The sequence below is a fragment of the Carettochelys insculpta genome, chromosome 26 (assembly GCF_033958435.1).
Source record: "Carettochelys insculpta isolate YL-2023 chromosome 26, ASM3395843v1, whole genome shotgun sequence".
NCBI lineage: Eukaryota > Metazoa > Chordata > Testudines > Carettochelyidae > Carettochelys > Carettochelys insculpta.
In genome coordinates this window covers 16942894-16962148 of record NC_134162.1, presented here as the reverse complement: position 1 = coordinate 16962148, position 19255 = coordinate 16942894, and the positions used below count along the sequence as shown (strand labels likewise).

At 47.8% G+C, this 19255-nt stretch overlaps 1 protein-coding gene across 1 annotated transcript in view; it reads left to right on the top strand.

Moving 5' to 3' along the window:
• Positions 1-19255, top strand: part of SYCP1 (synaptonemal complex protein 1) — a 122143-nt gene that overhangs the window by 5715 nt on the left and 97173 nt on the right. The window contains exons 2-6 of the mRNA XM_074977265.1: positions 8865-8986; positions 9178-9224; positions 11272-11436; positions 11924-11991; positions 14076-14149. Coding sequence (XP_074833366.1) covers positions 8865-8986; positions 9178-9224; positions 11272-11436; positions 11924-11991; positions 14076-14149 — 476 coding nt within the window. The remainder of the gene's footprint in view (positions 1-8864; positions 8987-9177; positions 9225-11271; positions 11437-11923; positions 11992-14075; positions 14150-19255) is intronic.

The following is a 19255-nucleotide window of genomic DNA, read 5'->3' as shown; positions in this document are numbered from 1 at the left end:
TGCAGGTCCCCCAGACCCTGGTGTCAGTCAAGCAATACCGCATTCCTGGTGGAGAGCAGGAGATTAGTGACACTATTGCTGCGTTGCTACAGGTGGATATCATTCGCCCCACGCTGAGCGCCTTCAACAGCCCCATCTGGCCAGTGAAGAAGCCGGATGGATCGTAGCAACACGATGGTGGACTATCGGGAACTCAATAAGGTGACCCTGGAGCTTACGGCTGTAGTCCCGGACATGGTTACCATCCTGGAACGCATCACTGTGGCGGCCTTGCTGTGGCATGCTGTCATAGACCTGGCCAATGCGTTTTTCTCTATTGACATTTATCATAGAATCATAGAAGAGTAGGACTGGAAGGGACCTTGAGAGGTCATTGAGTCCAGCCCCCTGCCCTCATGGCAGGCCCAAGCACTTTCTAGACCATCCCTGAAAGCCATCTATCTAACCTCTTCTTAAATATCTCCAGTGATGGCGATTCTACCACCTCCCTTGGCAATTTGTTCCAGTGTTTGATCACCCTGACAGTTAGGAACTTTTTCCTAATTTCCAACCTGAACCTCCCCTGCTGCAATTTCAGTCCATTGCCTCTTGTTCTATCCTCAGAGGCAAGGAAGAACAAGTTCCCTCCCTCTGCCTTATGACACCCTTTTAGATACCTGAAAACTGCTATCATGTCCCCCCTCAATCTTCTCTTTTCCAAACTAAACAAGCCCAGTTCTTTCAGCCTTTCTTCATAGGTCATGTTCTCTAGACCTTTGATCATTCTTGTTGCTCTCCTCTGGACCCTCTCCAATTTCTCAACATCCTTCTTGAACTGCAGCGCCCAGAACTGGACACAATACTCCAGCTGAGGCCTAACCGCGCAGAGTAGAGCGGGAGAATGACTTCTCGTGTCTTGTTCACAACACACCTGTTAATGCATCCTAGAATCAAGTTTGCTTTTTTTGCAACAGCATCACACTGTTGACTCATATTTAGCTTGTGGTCCACTATAACCCCCAGATCCCTTTCCGCTGTACTCATTCCTAGGCGGTCCTTTTCCATTCTGTATGTGTGACACTGATTGTTCCTTCCTAAGTGGAGCACTTTGCATTTGTCCTTATTAAACTTCATCCTGTTTACCTCAGACCATTTCTCCAGTTTATCCAGATCCTTTTGAATTATGACCCTATCCTCCAAAGAAGTTGCAACCCCTCCCACCTTGGTATCACCTGCAAACTTAATAAGTGTACTTTCTATGTCAATATCTAAATCGTTAATGAAGCTATTGAACAGACCGATCCTAAAACAGACCCCCTGCGGAATCCCTCTAGTTATACTTTTCCAGCAGGATTGGAAACCATTAATAACTACTCTCTGGATACGGTTATCCAGCCAGTTGTTCACCCACCTTATAGTAGCTCGATCTAAGTTGTATTTGCATAGTTTATTGGTGAGTGTATTATGAGAGACCGTGTCAAATGCTTTACTGAAGTCTAGGTATACCACATCCACCACTTCTCCCTTATCCACAAGGCTTGTTATTCTATCAAAGAAAGCTATTAGATTGGTTTGACATGATCTGTTCTTAACAAAGCCATGCTGGCTGTTCCCTATCACCTTACCACCTTCCAAATGCTTGCAGATGATTTCTTTAATGACCTGCTCCATTATCTTTCCTGGCACAGAAGTTAAGCTGACTGGCCTGTAGTTTCCTGGGTTATTCTTGTTCCCCTTTTTATAAATGGGTACTATATTTGCCCTTTTCCAGTCTTCTGGAATCTCTCCCGTTTCCCACGATTTTCCAAAAATGAGTGCTAAAGGCTCAGAAACCTCTTCTATCAGCTCCTTCCATCAGATTCCAGGATGCATTTCATCAGGCCCTGGTGATTTGCAGACATCTAATTTTTCTAAGTACATTTTAATTTGTTCTTTTCTTATTTCAATTTCTAAACCTACCCCTTTTTCACTAGCATTCTCTATGTCAGGCATTCCTTCAGATTTCTCAGTGAAGACCGAAACAAAGAAATCATTAAACATCTCTGCCATTTCCAAATTCCCTGTTACTGTTTCTCCCTCATCACTGACCAATGGCCCTACCCTCTCCTTGGTCTTCCTCTTGTTGCCAATGTATTTGTAAAAAGCCTTCTTGTTTCCCTTTATGCTTGTAGCTAGTTTGAGCTCATTTTGTGCCTTAGCCTTTCTAATCTTGCTCCTGCATGCTCATGTTGTTTGCCTATATTCGTCCTTTGTAATTTGTCCTAGTTTCCATTTCTTATGCGATTCCCTTTTTATTTTGAGATCATGCAAGATCTCCTGGTTAAGCCAAGGCAGTCTTTTGCCGTGTTTTCTATCTTTCCTCCGCAGCAGGATAGCTTGCTTTTGGGCCCTTTAATAATGTCCCTTTGAAAAACTGCCAACTCTCCTCAGCCGTTTTACCCCTCAGTTTAGCTTCCCATGGGACCTTACCTACCAGCTATCTGAGTTTACCAAAATCTGACTCCCTGAAATCTATTATCTCTATTGTACTGATTTCCCTTCTACCCTTCCTTAGAATTGTGAATTCTCTGATTTCATGATCACTTTCACCCAAGCATCCTTCCACTTTCAAATTCTCAATAATTTCCTCCCTATTTGTTAAAATTAAATCTAGAACAGCTTCCCCCAGTAGCTTTTTCAACCTTTTTGGAATAAAAAGTTGTCTGCAATGCAATCTAAAAATTTATTGGACAGTCTGTCCCCTGCTGTATTTTTTTCCCAACATATACCTGGATAGTTGAAGTCCCCCATCACCACCAAATTCTGGGCCCTGGATGATTTTGTTAGCTGTTCAAAGAAAGCCTCATCCACCTCTTCCACCTGGCTAGGGGGCCTGTAGTAGACTCCTGGTAGGACCTCATCCTTGTTTTTTACTCCTCTGAGTCTAACCCAGAGACTTTCAACCCGTCCATCTCCACCTCTATCCACGTGTGTACATTTTTAATATACAAGGCAACACCTCCTCCCTTCTTTCCTTGTCTGTCCTTCCTAAGCAGGCTGTACCCTTCAATACCAACATTCCAATCATGAGTATTATCCCACCAAGTTTCTGTGATGCCAATGATATCATAGTTGTATTCATTTATTAGTACTTCCAATTCTTCTTGTTTATTTCCCATACTTCTTGCATTTGTATATAGGCATCTCAGACATTGATTTGGTCTTGCTTCCCAGTTTTTGCCCTGGCCCTCTTTTTACTCTCCCAGTGTAGCCCATACTCCCTCCCATTTCAAGTTCATCTCCCAGGTATCCATGCTCTCCACTTACCTGCAGGCTTTGCTCCCCTGCCCCCGTCGAACCTAGTTTAAAGCCCTCCTCGCTAGGTTAGCCAGCCTGTGTCCGAATATGGTCTTCCCCCTCCTCCAAAGGTGAATGCCATCTCTGCCTAGCAGTCCTTCCTGGAAAAGGATCCCGTGGTCAAAGACACCAAAGCCTTCCTGGCGACACCATCTACGCAACCAAGCATTCAGCTCCAGGATACGCCTGTCTCTGCCTGTCATCCCGAGAGTCAAGAGCAGTTTGCCTTCACGTGACTAACAAAGCAGTACACGTTTACTGTGTTACCACAGGGCTTTAAGCACTCCCCAACGATCTGCCCTCAGTTAGTGCAGGCCGATCTGGACTGCCTGGATCTCCCCGACTGGATGGCCTGCTACCACTACATTGACGACGTTAGGATCTCGGGACCAGATGAACCGACTGTTCAAGCTGCCCTAGACACTGTCGTAACAGGTTTGCAGGAACGGGGGTGGGCTATTAACCCCAAAAAAGTGCAGGGGTCAGCCACTAGTGTGGTCTACTTGGGTGTACTGTGGTTGGGTACGGAAAAATGCATTCCGTCGAAAGTGCAGCATACCATCCAAGCGTTCCCCACACCCTCATCTAAACAGCAGTTGCTAACCTTTTTGGGCCTTCTCAGTTTCTGGCGTGATTTTGTTCTGCACGTTGCTTTTCTTATGCATCCTTTACAGGAGCTTGTGCGAAAAGCCACCCTGTGGAACTGGACAGAGAAGCATCAACGAGCTTTCGACCTCCGCAAAGAGGTGGTGGTGGCACACGCCCGCCTCGCTGCACCGCTGCAGGGCCAACCATTTGAACTGGAGGTAACGACCATCGGCGATGTGGCATCCTGGGGTCTGTGGCAACAGGTAGGAACCCAGCAAAAAGAACCTATCGGCTTCTGGTCACGAACCCTCTACGGAGCTGAAAGCAGGCACACACACCCCGCCCCCCGGAAAAGCAGATCCTAGCAGTGGTGTGGGCTTTGCAGAACGCTGAGCGGGTCACGGGCATCGCCCCTGTTACTGTATGGACCCCGATCCCCTTAATGGGGTGGGTCATGGATACCTCTGAGCGTGCACATACGGGAGTGGCCCAAGCAGCTACCCACTTCAAGTAGAAACACTACTTAGAGCAGCGCATGCGCTTGGGAGCCCCCACACTTACTGCTCCACATGCCCTTCTCCTGGGAACCATTACCTTTCAGCATGATCCCCAGCTAATGGATGAGCTACCTGCCGTCAACCTGCCAGTAGCCCCCTCGCCGGTGGCGGGTGCACCTCCGTTGGATACCGTGCCTAAGGAGAGGAGAGGAAGCATCTGGGTAACCGATGGGTCCGCTATGTACATCCTGACGGGACAGAAACAGTGGCGAGCAGTAGCATATGCCCCTTGTAAGGATGAAATCGCCTTTGCCTGAGGAACAGGTAACTCGAGCCAGTGGGCAGAGTTGTGGGCAGCGACGCTGGCGGTGGAAGCTGGGCAAGCAGAAACCTTTATATATACTGACAGCTGGGTAGTCTACAAGGGTCTGCGCACCTGGGTGACGACGTGGGAAACCAAGGAATGGAAGATAGCGGATCACCCCCTCTGGGGCGCCGACTTAGGGCAACAACTCTTAGCTTTTGCTCAGCAACAGCCCCTGGCGGTGTGGCACATTGACGCCCATACCAAACAAACGACTTGGGAGGCGCAACTCAAAGCAGCCATGGATCAGATGGCAGGACATACGATCACAGAACGTGCCATGGCTTTACGTATGGAGTCAGGGCACCGAGGTGCCCACGCAGCCTGCCAATACGGCCTGACCAAGGGTGAGAACCTCCCCCTGGCAGCATATCGGACAGCTCGACTGAAATGCACTGTCTGCACCAAACTGGCCCCAGTAGCGCTAGCCACAGGAAGCGTACGCCGCCGGCATTTGCCCTTAGTGAGTGGCAGATCGATTATATCAGACTGCTACCTCCATCGCACTCGTGGCTCTATGCGCTGACCGCCGTGGATACCTATACTGGCCTGCTGTTTGTACATCCCTGCAAGCATGCGGACGCTGCTGCTATGCTTACAGCACTCACCCAGCTTAGTGAAAGGTATGGCGTCCCCCTGGTGATACAGAGTGATCAGGGTACGCACTTCACAGCCCAACGTGTCCGTGACTGGGCGGCCGACCTACGGGTAACCTGGACGTTCCACATGACATATATCCCCACCGCAAGTGGGTTAATTGAGCAGATGAACGAGCTCCTGAAAGAGCAAATATGCAAACTGACGCCCACGAACATCCTAAAAGGGTGGGGGGAGGTGGTGCACCGTGCTGTCTTCCTTCTTAACAACCGGGCTGTTGGACCCACTACTCCCTATGAGTGCCTGCGCCTTGCTCCTGAGCAAGGAGTTGTATTACGTGTCGGGCAGGCCTCACTCCCGGGCCAGGTGCAAGTGGAAGGACACTGGGTGGTGCTCCTTGCTGGAAGTCTGGAGACTGTAGCACCCCTAACCACTGCTGAACCCTGGGCAGGAGCGGATGTACTTGAGTATGCCCCTGAGATCCTCTTTGCTGTTTGTACCCGAGTACCTGGGTTGAGTTGGGTCCCAATGTACTGGTCAGTCCCTGGCCTGCCACTGGCTGAACTACGGTGTAACAACCACACCAACCAGCCGGTTGTCTGGGAAGGGGGGCAACCCCTAGTTGAGCTGGTCCCTGTGACGCCCATGACAGCACACATAGAATGTGCCCCCGCACCAGCGACTAGTGCGCCTTTGATTAGTGCCTGGCACCATGGTGCGCCCTCAGGGGCTATACAAGCAGTTACTATCCTAGCAGAAGGTTCGGGCATGGCCATGGTCCTACCTGAAGGAGAGGACTATCCTCAATGTGTTTCTTGTGCAGACTGACGTTACGAACCCTGTAACCATGGCCTGGCTGTGGCGCTGGTACCTCTGGACTGCTGTAGCAACGGCCTCAAAGTGGGGCCCGCGTATCAGTGACAGCTCCAACGTATGGGTAACATTGGCACGAACTGCCATCAACGCATCTGCCTTTTGTCTGCCCCACGGTATGGCCGTGGGACAGCTCATGGACACATGCTTTATAGGTGTCAGTGCTACTCTTCCTCTCTTGCAAAACTGTACCCTTGTGCAAAACGGTGCTTTCACTGCTACCTTTGCCAATCTTTATGATATGGGGACTGTGTTAGCAGCCCCAGACAGTCGCACTTATGCGTTCCGCGTAGCAAACGTAATGTGAGCTACACAATGCATGCTTTTTGTTAACGCATCAAGACCCCGAGTAGACCTTAATAACACCGAGTTACAATGCACTCAGACCCAGCTTGTCTCATATGCCCGTAACCCCCTTTTGCTGCCGACAGGGCGGTTCTTGTTATGTGGCTGTGTGGCCCACACATACGTACCCGCGAATAGCTCAGGCGGCCCTTGTACCATTGGCAGAATTGTGCCCCTCGTCCGTCACAATGCAGCCCTAATCTTTGCTTTTGGAGGTTTTTCCGGTATCTTGGGCCATGACTGTTATGCTATAACCCACTTTGCGTGTGCCCTCGCTAAAACTATCAACCTCACCTCCATTCTCATTGCGGCCCTCAATCAGGAGCTCAGGGAGGTGCACAAAGGAGTGATACAGAACTGCATGGCAATAGATTATCTCCTTTTGCGACGTGGACACAAGTGCTCTGAGTTTGAACGTATGTGTTGTTTCAATATCACCGATGTCAGTAACACGGTGGAGACCAATTTAAATCATTTGGAAGCCCTGGCTCAGGGCATCCAACAAAGCCAGGAAAATAACTGGCTTTGGTCCTGGTTAGGCTCACTGTGGGGCTGGACAGCCCATTTGGTGCAAATCCTATTCCTTGGTCTCATATTATGCCTCTGCGCTGGGTATATTGGTCTCATATGCTGTTGTCAAGTCTGTTCCACAGGTGCACGCTGTGTTGCCAGAAGAGCATCAACCGCCTCACTCGATTCCTACTAGCCTCGGGATTCACAAAGGGGTCACGGGGAGGAGTGTAGGGTGCGAGAAGACATTGTGACGGTCAAGAGTGCAATCCAACCCCTCTGTGAACCCTCAGAAGAATTCCAAACAGATCAGTCTGTGCAAGGTGAAAAGCTGCAGAACAAGTTATCCTGCCAAGGCGAACAACTGCAAAACCAAGTACAATTGCCAAAACTTCAAGGCTATGCTGGCAGTAGGCCACAAAAGATAGTAAGAGTAGTGCATGAGCAATTTTATGTAAATGAGTTCAAGTTTTACTAGTAAGTGTTAGGAGGCCCATTATAGTGCCTCTCCCCTGAGTGAAGCTCCGACGCGTCGGGTTTTCCCCCACTGGTGACTGCGGCGTTTCCGGGGCTCCTGTTGTGGGTGTCACACTTTCAATAAACCAAATATAGCACTCGCCTTCTGGGTGCAGCCTCGTTTCTGGGGAACCTGAGCCTGGTTGCTTACAGATAGTATATAGACTAGCACAGTTCTGTTGTTATTTTATGTATATGATAAAAACAAAATAAGTTTAAATACAGTGCAACAAAACAAAAAGTATACATACTGTACAGTCTAGCGCAAATTAGACTTGTAAACGTGAGACATGGCAAAGCACCTTACTGCACAGTTAGTGCAGGGCTTGGAAATCTATGGGCCTGAGGCCTAACCTGGAATTCTTTCCCCACTTGCAGGATAATCAGCCGGTATTGGCGCTACAGTCATGCAGGGGATGATGTGGCTGGAGAGCCAGCAACAGCTTCTTTCTGTGTATATCGGGACAAGCCTTGTGGACCAAATAAATGCAAGCTGGGACTGGATCCAGTGTGTGGGCTCTGTATGGCAGGGTGGAGGAAGCAGCTCCTGTGCACTGCAGGGAAGTGCTTTATGCAGGCAGCTCTGCCCCTCCCCGTCTCCCTTCTCCCCATCATTCCCAGTACCTTCCTTGACAAATAAATAGTCCTAGTGAAAGCAATTGGAGTATGAACTATTTGGTGTTCTGTCAACTTTTGTTTGTTGCATAGATTCTACAGTAAACTCTTTCATATTCAGTCGGAAGGTTGCCGGATATTCACATGTCCTGGATAATAGAGAGGTATACCAAGCAATGGGTAACACAAAGAAAAACAAGATTAGATATTAACAAGCAAACAAAAATGCCCGCGGAGTACTGTACTTACCAACAACAGTAGTATTGTTCCCTATAAATTTATAATGCATTTGCTTGTATCTACTTTCACTGTACTGTACTTATGGAAAACATAACTAAAATTCACTTACGATTAAAATACTATTTATTTGAGAGTTCCGGATGATGGAGTGCTGGATATGAAAGTTTATTGTATATACTATTTTTTCTCATTGTAATCTCTTATTCAAGTACTGATCTGTTCCAGATATGTTTATTTTTTAAAAGCATGTGAAATCAGTCATAGTCATATCAGACTTTTGTGATATTTTGTAAAAATGAAAATTCATCTGCATGCTTTTGGAGAAGGTAGAGGAAATGAAAAATAAGCTTTGAACCGAGCCTTAGCTACTGTGTTTTTCTTGGATTGGCACTCCCTGTCTTTAGATATATCATAACAAATGAATTTTTTAAATTTTTCCAGGTTTTTAACAAATATACAGAAGAGCGTTTTAGTTCATCTTTTGTAATGGCAGGTACACCAAACCATGGTGAAGTCAGAGATTCAGGTAAAGCTAAAAAAGTATGACATCACTATAGCATAGTCTCTTTAATTTTGTTTCTGGTTATGTACTTTTTAATGTCTTCTCATAAGACACTTCTAAATATTGTAACACTTTGCCTAATTTTAAATTATTACATTGTATGTTATGTAGCTTTATTTAGAAATAATGTTTATCGAAATATGTTTATTTTTCAGATCCTCTTTCCCAGAAACTAATTTTTTTGCCTAGGCTAGAAGAAGAGGTCAGTTAAGTACATAGACTATGAATTTAGTACCTCAGCACTCGCAGTCTTTAATGTATTTATCCCTACAGTGATCCTGTAAAGTAGCAAAGTACTGTTTTAGATATGGAGGGTGGGGAAGGGGCACTAGATCTGAGAGAAGAGGTCTGTGGCAGAGCAGAGAATTGAACTCTAGTCTCTAAAGTCCTAGACAAGTGCCCTAACTATTCGATAACCTTCCATATATACACTTTATGTACAATTTATGGAAACACTAAGGCTACGTCTACACTTGCATTCCTCTTTTGAAAGAGGAATGCAAATGAGGCACTGATTTACATATCTCATGCTTCATTTGCATAATCTCTTCGGAAGAGATTCTGTCAAAATTAAAAAAAAGCAGTGTAGATGCGGCTCTTTCCAAAATAAACGCCACCTATGAAAGAACCCTTCTTCCTATTTTGTTTCAGGAAGAAGAGTTCTTTCGAAGATGGGGTTGATTTTGGAAAGAGTCCCGTCTACCTGGCTTTTTTTTTTTCCTTTTGAAAGAATCTCTCCCAAAAAGAGATTATGCAAATAAAGCATGAGATATGTAAATCGGTGCCTCATTTGCATTTTCAGTTTCACTCATATGCATTTCTCTTTCAAAAGAGGAATGCAAGTATAGAGGTAGCCCAAATAACTTATTGGCATGAACTGCTGAAAGACTGAATTATGGTACTGGACTTTCAGTCCATTTTCATCATTGCTGTTTTGCTCCTGTTACTGTGCTCTGTGCATCTCTCAGCAAAGTTTACAGCTGCTGTCACTATGCTTCTCAAGTCAGGAATTGTAACAGTCACAACCTTCCTAATACACCAGGCTTTCTTTTATGGGTCTCCCTGGTTTCTGTCTTCACTTAGACTGAACTTGTTTAGCTTTAGCAGATAATGAAGCACAACCATTCTGTGATGATTACTGGTGAAATTGTAGAAGAGGGATAAAATTTGGTGACCCTAAGCTTTTTTAAAGAATAGAAAAAATATTACCTTGTATGTCTTAAGTGATTTCACTTTCCTTTGAGTTGCTTAAGGCTATTGATCCACCACTCTTTGTGTGGTGCTCTGCAGTTCTTGGAGATCTTGACTGGGAGCACATAAAGTCCCTCTACTGCAGAAAAAAAAAAATCAAGAATTCTTGGATATGCCCTCTGGAGTCCAAAGCCATTTCTACACAGGCCGCTTTCTTCGAAAGTGGCATGGTAATACACAACCCAAAATATGCTAATGAGGTGCGGGTGCAAATTCCCCGTGCCTTATTAGTATAACGTACTTCCGGACTCCAAAATGCTGTTTAGAAGTGCGGCCCCAAGGGGGGTCTTTCAGAAGGAAGTCCTTCTTCTGGAGGCCCCTTCTTCACAAAAAGAAGCTCCCCCGGGTACGCACTTCTACAACGGCATTTTGGAGTCCGGAAGACCGTTCTTCTGGACTCCAAATCACGAGACATTATTGCTAATGAGGCATGGGGAATTTGCATCCGCGCCTTATTAGTATATTTCGGGTCGTGTATTACCATGCCACTTTCGAAGAAAGTGACCTGTGTAGAAATGGCCCTATTGATTTCACTCTCAATGTCTGGACTTTTGGGCAATGGAATTTGGTATGAAATCCTGGCTCTAATGGAATTAATAGCAAAACTCCCAACTACTTCAGCGGGGCCAGGATTTTAACCAGTGTAATCATCCATGACTGTGAGGATTTGCCTTCAGGTATGTTGAAGGATCTTAGGATAATTTTGCCTTATTTTTATTATATTCTAATTATGTCTCTTCTTTGTTTCTTATTCTGTGGAAACTAGCTGGGAACACTAAAAGGTGTGTTTCGTGGCTGCTGTAGGCATTGAGAATAATGCATCAATGATGCTGCAAACTTCCATCAATTTAAACTTTGGCCCCAAAATATGCAGCATCTTGTCCTGCGCTTTAGAAAAGACATAAACAATTCTTACAATAGTTCTAAGAGAGAAATGTATGAAGATTGTTTTTAATTCAACAGAATTGCAGATTAAATTGTGCAACCTGTTTCAGTAGAATATAGAGAGAATGCATGAACTTTATTCAAAACTCTACAAAGAGGCTGAAAAGATCAAGAGATGGAAAGTGACTGTAGAATCTGAACTGAAACAGAAGGGGAGAAAATTGCAAGAAAATAAAAAGGTTATTGAAGCACAACGTAAAGCCATTCAGGAGTTACAGGCAAGTTTTTGTCTAGGGTTTATCAACATGTATGTTTAATGATAAAAATGTTCTGAATAAACACAAATATAATTTGGATTTCTGATAAACTATTCAGTATTGATTCACTGCTCACATCTATTTTGAGCAACTATTTTGTGGAATAAAATGTAAAAATGTATCCTCTTAATGAATGTTGGTCTTGAAAGAGAAAAGTGATTTAATGTATATGAAGAAAACATAAGAATGCAGTTAACTCATGGAAATGGAACTTCGCTGCAACTTGTAAAAGGTGTACAGTGTAACTTAATATTGTATTTCCCTTTTCATACAAATATGTTGCAAAACATAGTTCAAAGGTAAATATTTCAGTCACAATGAACTAGAGAGAGAGAAGTAAGAGATATAATTAGCTGCAGAAAAAGTATGTTGTCAGGTGAGATTTGAAAAGACATAGTTAGATCATTGTATTTTGAATAACTTTTATTTGCATCTCTTATAAAATTAGTTTGAAAATGAAAAACTAAGTTTGAAATTGGAAGATGAGATTTGTGAAAATAAAGATCTTCTACAAGAGTAAGTGTACTCTTCTACAAGAGTAAGTATATGAATAGAATGTTGTAGGAAAAACAGTTTTCCTACTGAATACTTGACATTTTAAGTTATAATCAGGGGCCATCTTTAGGATTTATGGTGCCCTACACAGTACTGTTAAACAGGTGCCCCTATGCCAGATAACAGTTAGGATGGAGTGTGAGGGAGATGATTTTTTTAGAGATGTGATTTTTATAATCTTCAGCAGCACACTAATGAAATATTTTTAAACTGGGGTGAGGATCCTAAGGCCTCTGGGCAGGATCTGGCTTGCAGCTTTTCTGGATCTGGCCTGCAAGGCTCAGGGCTTCCCCCCAAAAGGGGCACAAGGAAGCTCCAGCCATGGGGGTGAGGCACCATGGCTGGAGCACCATCACCTTTGCAGGGTTTGGGGGGCCCTGGGTCATACAGACCCAATCTAGGCAACCAAGGGCCAGAACTGGCCTGCGGCTTCTGCCTGTGAGCGCATAGGAAACGGCTCCTGAAGCTTCCCCTGCTGTCAACCCCCTTCCCCAATTGCTCATGTTGGCCAAACTGTGGCCAGTGGGAGTGGTGGGACACTGTGCTGACAGGGAGCACTTCCTTGTGCAGAGCCATACTGAGTTGCACCAAGTAGGTACCACTATTCCCTGCCCCCTCTCAATCCCGCCCCCATCCTATTCCCTCCCATCCAGACTCCTCTCTCCCACCCTGTCCTGTACGCTCCCTTCCACCCAGATCCCTGCTACTGGCCTCCTGCACCTTCCTTCCCACTCAGATCCCGAACTCCCACCAATACCCCCTCTTTTACTCTGTATCCTGCCCACATCATGCATCCTTGCTCCCTGCTTACTCCTGCACCCTATCTTCTGCCCAGACCCCGCTCCGTCCCCAATCTACTCCTATACCTTACCTCCTATCCAGCTCCCTGCACCTCAGTTCACTTCTGCACACTACCTTCTGTCTAGTCCACAACTCTCCTGCTCCCCACTCCAGCCCACTCCCCAGCAACCCCATGCACTGAACCCCTAACTTTTTTCCCCTTCCCAAACCTTAGGGGGCCCCCATGAAATCTACTAGCTCGGGTGTTTCTAGGCTCTGGGCTCCAGCTTGAATGTAGTAAAGTGAATGCTTTTTATTACTTTTCTCACTTATGGGCTACGTCTACACGTGCCCCAAACTTCGAAATGGCCATGCAAATGGCCATTTCGAAGTTTACTAATGAAGCGCTGAAATGCATATTCAGCGCTTCATTAGCATGCGGGCGGCAGCGGCGCTTCGAAATTGACGCGCCTTGCCGCCGCGCGGCGCGTCCAGACGGGGCTCCTTTTCGAAAGGGCCCCGCCTACTTCGAAGTCCCCTTATAGGAATAAGGGAATAAGGGACTTATAGGAATAAGGGGACTTCGAAGTAGGCGGGGCCCTTTCGAAAAGGAGCCCCGTCTGGACGCGCCGCGCGGCGGCAAGGCGCGTCAATTTCGAAGCGCCGCTGCCGCCCGCATGCTAATGAAGCGCTGAATATGCATTTCAGCGCTTCATTAGTAAACTTCGAAATGGCCATTTGCATGGCCATTTCGAAGTTTGGGGCACGTGTAGACACGGCCATGGGCCCCCAACTGATTTTTCTATGAGTTAGTGGCCCCACTCACCATCTTAAACTACGGTCCTGTAGCCTCACACAGTAAATTCAGAAACTGAAAGGGGTGATAGGCACATGCTTGTAACATGGCTTTATTTCCACTTGAATGGCTCTTTCACAGGTGGTTCTGCTAATAGCTCTGGTTTTTACACTGTAAAGTTAACTAGATCCTCCTCAGAGGAAGCAGAGCCAAAGAACAGATACAGGAAGAGGCAGATGAGTTGATACTGAGACCAAATGGCACCTCAAATTTTTGTGTACCCTGCACAGCACCATAGTTTGCATATGGGTCAGGATGGCTGTGGTTATAGTTTTTAATTAACTATACTTGAGAAAAGACATTTCACTGCAAAGCTTTTTGAGGCAAACACTTGTCATTTTGATATCTTTAAAATACTATGCTCCCTTATAATAATATGTGAAAATAATATAATAGCTTTTTCTTTTAGGAACACTGCAACAAGACATTTGTGTAATCTGCTGAAAGAAACCTGTAGTCGATACACAGAGAAGTCCAACAAATGTAAATACTATTTAGCTGTTGTTTTACTTTTGTAAGTGCACACCTCTTCATGGGTAAAGAAGCTTCTTCTTCGAGTGGTCCCCGTGGGTGCTCCACAATAGGTGTCGGGCTCGCCCGATGCCACAGATCGGAATTCTTCTAGCAGTTTCTGTTGGATCGCGCATGCGCCGATGCGCGCCGGTCCCTTGCGCGCCCTCGGTCATGTGTGCGATCCTGTCCCCGCCAGTTCCTTCTCAACTGCCATCGGCTGCAGACGGAATCCGCTCAGGCTAAAGCCTGAGACAGATAAGATAGTTGTTTTTATGTGTTAGTTCGTTGTTTGTCACTATTATACCGAAAAAAAAAAAAAAGAAAGAGAAGAGCATATTAAATAGCAGAGAGAAGAGGAACGAAGGAGATGGGGCAGACAATAGGATGTTAAGCCGTCCGCTGCCCTGAAGGCCGTGAATGTTATTTTGGGTTAGAAAGCACTGATTAGTGGCTAAGTACCCTATTAACAGTAAAGACTCACCGCGATGGCTTCCTCGGGGTTTAAGAAGTGTGAGTCATGCCGCGAGGCTATGCCAGCCTCAGATGGGCATAGTGAATGCATTCGTTGCCTGGGGGAGTCTCATGTTACCCAGAAGTGTTCCCACTGCGCTAAGCTTACAGCCAGGGCCAGGAAGGACAGAGAAATGAGGCTCAAAATGATCTTGTTTGATAAGGCCCTTCAGCCTGAGCCGCCGGAGAAGCCTCACACAGAAGGGCCCTCTGGGTCGCATAAAAGGAAGGCAGCCTCTTTGACCCCCTCTGTGCAGAAGAGGAGGAAACTCTCCCCAGCTCGATCCTTGCCGGCGGTCCCAGCGAGCAGGGCGGGCGGAACACAGAGCCCCCAGCCGCGAGCTGATGAAAACAGCAGCGCAGCAGCGCACGTGGCCGAGGCCAGGCCTCCGACTATACAGCAGGTGGCACGGAAGGCGCTGCGAGTGCCAGCGCGGCAAGCGCCGGAATCGATGGCGCAGGGGCACCCAGCACGGGACCTACCAGTGCCGGAGGAAGCTACCCGTGCGGCACTGCTGTTGACGGTGCCGAGCTCGGCGCCAACAACGGGGCCGAGATCCCTGGCACGGGAGGGGGCGGCGCCCACCCTGCAGGGGAGGGGCAAGGCTAGAGCTAAAACCCGGCACCTTAGTCCATCTCCAAGCAGGGCTGCGATGCCCTTATCACCCAGCCCCCCTCCCGAGATACACACACCACACCACCGGGTGGCAACTCCACCGGCTTATTTTGGGCCTCCCTCTCCGTTCCTCCAACCAATTTCGCCGTGGCTCAGGCCACCTTCACCATTTTTGGGCATGGATCCCCTTGAGTACTATCACAAACCAGCTTCACCACTATCAATGTCGTCACGGAGATCCCGCTTTCCCAGACATCATGGGTACACTCCCCGATCATGGTCCAGGTCTCCATCACTGGGCCCTTGCCCATGTTGCTATGGTCGTCGTCGTCATGCTGAACACAGACACCTCAGGTCTAGATCCAGGGGCAGGTCCTCTCCTACTCCTCGTCAATACTCCCGTGTACACTCTCGCTCTGGGACGGGAACGCAGTTGTCCCAGGGGGAATTAGGTCCAGAGTCCCGAGACTTCCCTTCACAGCCCACCAGGGAGCAAGTATACCACCGAACTTGGGAGCCAGAGGATTTGGGGGAGGCTTACCCCAGTGGTTCCTCCTCATCCTCCCCAGATGAGGCCATTGCCCCCGGGGATGTCTCCCCTCTGGATGACCTTAAACAATTCCAGGAGCTGTTCAAAAGAGTAGCATTCACGCAGGACATTCAAATAGCAGAGGTGCAGGAGAAGCACCATAAACTCCTGAAAAATTTGAGACCCCCGGCTTCATCTAAAATTGCTATCCTGCTGGACGAAGCCATTATGGAGTCAGCCACTAACATATGGCTGACTCCGGCCTCTATTCCGCCTACGAAGAAGAGAGCGGATAGGAAGTACTTCGTCCCAGCCAAGGGCATGGAGTGCCTGTTTAGCCACCCACAACCGAATTGTTTGGTGGTCGAATCGTCCCAGCAGAGGTCAAAGACGTCTCAGTACAATCGGGGGTCGGATAAAGATGCTAAGAAATTAGAGCTGTTTGGCAGGAAGGTCTACTCCTCCTCTACCCTATTATTGAGAGTGGCAAATTACGCGGCACATCTATCAAACCATAACTTTGACAATTACTCTAGACTCACTCCTCTCATGGATTCACTTCCGGAGGACAAGAAGCCAGTGTTAAAGGCGATTGTCCAAGAGGGCTACGCGGCATCGCGGACGGGAGCCCAGATTGCCCTGGACGTGGCGGGCACAGCGGCATGTTCAACAGCCGCAGCAGGGGTAATGCGTTTGGAGTTCTGGCTCCAGGCGTTGGGTATCCCCAGAGACCTACAGGCGAAGATCGTGGATCTTCCTTTTGACAAGCAAAAGCTGTTTGTGGACTCAACCGACTCGGTCCTCCACTCCAGCAAAGACTCGAGGGCCACACTTAAGACCTTGGGTATTTACACTCTCCCATACAAGAAAAAGAAATTCTATCCTCAGCAAAGATGCTACACTTACCAACCACAGCGCGCACAATATCAGTGAGGCTATGACCAAGGGCGCCATCAACAGGAGCAGCAGTACAGGGCCCCCAGGCGACGTTCTCAACAAAGCCGTACACCCTCGGGGCAAGCCCAGAGACAGCAAGTTTGACAGGTATGTCGAGGACTGCACTATCAACACCATCGCTCAATGCCATTCTCATCTCATGTTTCATCATCGCCTCAAACCGTTCCACTCCCAATGGCAAAATATCACAACAGACAAATGGGTGCTGGAAATTGTAGCCACGGGTTACATGATCCCCTTCCAGTTACTTCCACGGATGAAACCTGCCACCCAGCCTCATCTCAGGGACGCTGCCCATGAGGCGAGGCTGAAGCAGGAGGTAGATAACCTCATGTTCATAGGGGCGGTGGAAAGAGTGCCAGAACAATTCCAAGGGAAAGGTTTTTAGTCACGCTACTTCCTAACAGAGAAGAAAACAGGAGGCTGGAGGCCGATTTTGGATCTATGGGGCCTCAACCGTTATTTGTGCAACCAGCGCTTTCAGATGATTACAGTTGCCTCCATACTTACGGCACTGGACGATGGAGACTTGTTTGCAGCCCTCGACTTACAAGATGCTTACTTTCATATAACAATCCACCCGGCACACAGACGCTTCCTCCGCTTCATGGTCGGCGGGGAACATTTCCAGTACAGGGTTCTTCCGTTCGGCCTATCCTCGGCACCCAGAGTCTTTACCAAAACCCTGGCAGTGGTATCAGCCTACCTGCACAGACAGGGGGTGTTTATTTTTCCATATCTGGACGACTGTCTACTGAAAGGGGCCTCAAAGGCAGAGGTCCTACACATGATACGCATCACCGCGAACATGTTTACTTCGCTGGGCCTAGTTATCAACCTTGCAAAGTCAAAGACTGAACCCATGCTAGATATAGAGTTCATAGGGGCACGCATAAACTCTATCGCGTCAAGAGTATACCTGCCCGACACCCGCTTCCACGCCATCAACTCCCTGGGGCAAGTCATGACGTAAAGCCCCGCGGTGCCGGTCCTAACGTGCCTGCAACTGTTGGGGCACATGGCGACAGTGACGTTTGTGGTACAGAATGCCAGGTTACACATGCGAAGCCTGCAGCATTGGCTGGCGAGCGTTTACAAACCGGCACCCCACACTGTCCACAGGGTAGTGTCGCCCACGACGGAGGTGCGCAGATTGCTAGCGTGGTGGGAAAATCCCAAGAACCTGCTAGTGGGGGTGCCCTTCCACCAACCACAAATTTCTATTTTTCTGACAACCGACGCCTCCCACATAGGATGGGGAGCGCACGTTGGCAGCAAGGTGACGCAAGGGCTATGGTCCCCTGTGGAACAGACACTGCACATAAACATACTGGAGTTCAGAGCAGTGTTCAATGCGTGCAGACATTTTCGGGAATACCTGCACGGCAAAGTAGTCAGGATCAATATCGACAATACCTCCACTATGTTCTACATCAGTCGACAAGGACGGACACGATCCCGTGCCCTATGTGCGGAAGCAGTCTGATCGTGGAACTGGTGCCTCGCCATCGACATAACGTTGAAAGCCTCCTGCTTGCCGGGCGCCCACAACGTGAAGGCAGATCAGCTGAGCAGGCACTTCGCACTCACGCGTGAATGGCAGATCCGCTCTGACCTGCTACGGCGCATATTTCGTACATGGGGGTTTTCCCCAAGTCGATTTGTTTGCCACCCAGTTCAACAAGAAGTGTCCCCAGTACTGCTCCAGAGCAGGAATAGGGCAGGGGTCCCTGGGGGATGCATTCATGATTTCATGGAAGGGCCCTCTACTCTACGCATTTCTCCCCACAACGCTTATCCACAAGGTTCTGTAGAAAGCCAGAAGGCAGAGAGCTCACATGATACTCATAGTTCCAGCTTGGGACCGGCAATAATGGTTTCCCTTGCTTCTGCGCATGTCGGATCGTCCACCACTCCCCTTACCGGTGGCGCCGGACTTACTCACACAGGCTCAGGGGTCCATAGTGCACCCGCACCCTCAGGGACTACACCTACCAGCATGGTTAATCCATTGCTCAGCGCCTTAGACAGCACGTGTACGGAGGGAGTACGACAAGTGTTGGAGTGTAGCCGAAGTACCTCTAGCAGGAGGACTTACGAACAGAAATGGACACGCTTTACAGCCTGGTGTTCCGCCAAACAGTTAGCTCCCCTTGACGTTCCTATAACTGTAATACTAGAATACCTATTGGACCTCAAACGAGACAGGCTTTCTCTATCCTTGCTAAAGGTCCACCTCGCTGCTGTATCAGCTTTTCGGCATAAAGAGGAAGGGCCCACCGTATTCGCCCACCCTATCGTCACAGGGTTCTTGAAGGGGCTGGTAAACCTGTAGTAGTAGGCATCGTTCAGTCTGCGTAGACTATGGATCGCGCCCTTTAAAGTTTCAATTGAGGACTTCATTTACAGCATCTATTGTGACTATGAAGACCCACGTGAGAGTGACCGTCCTTGCTGCATCTCT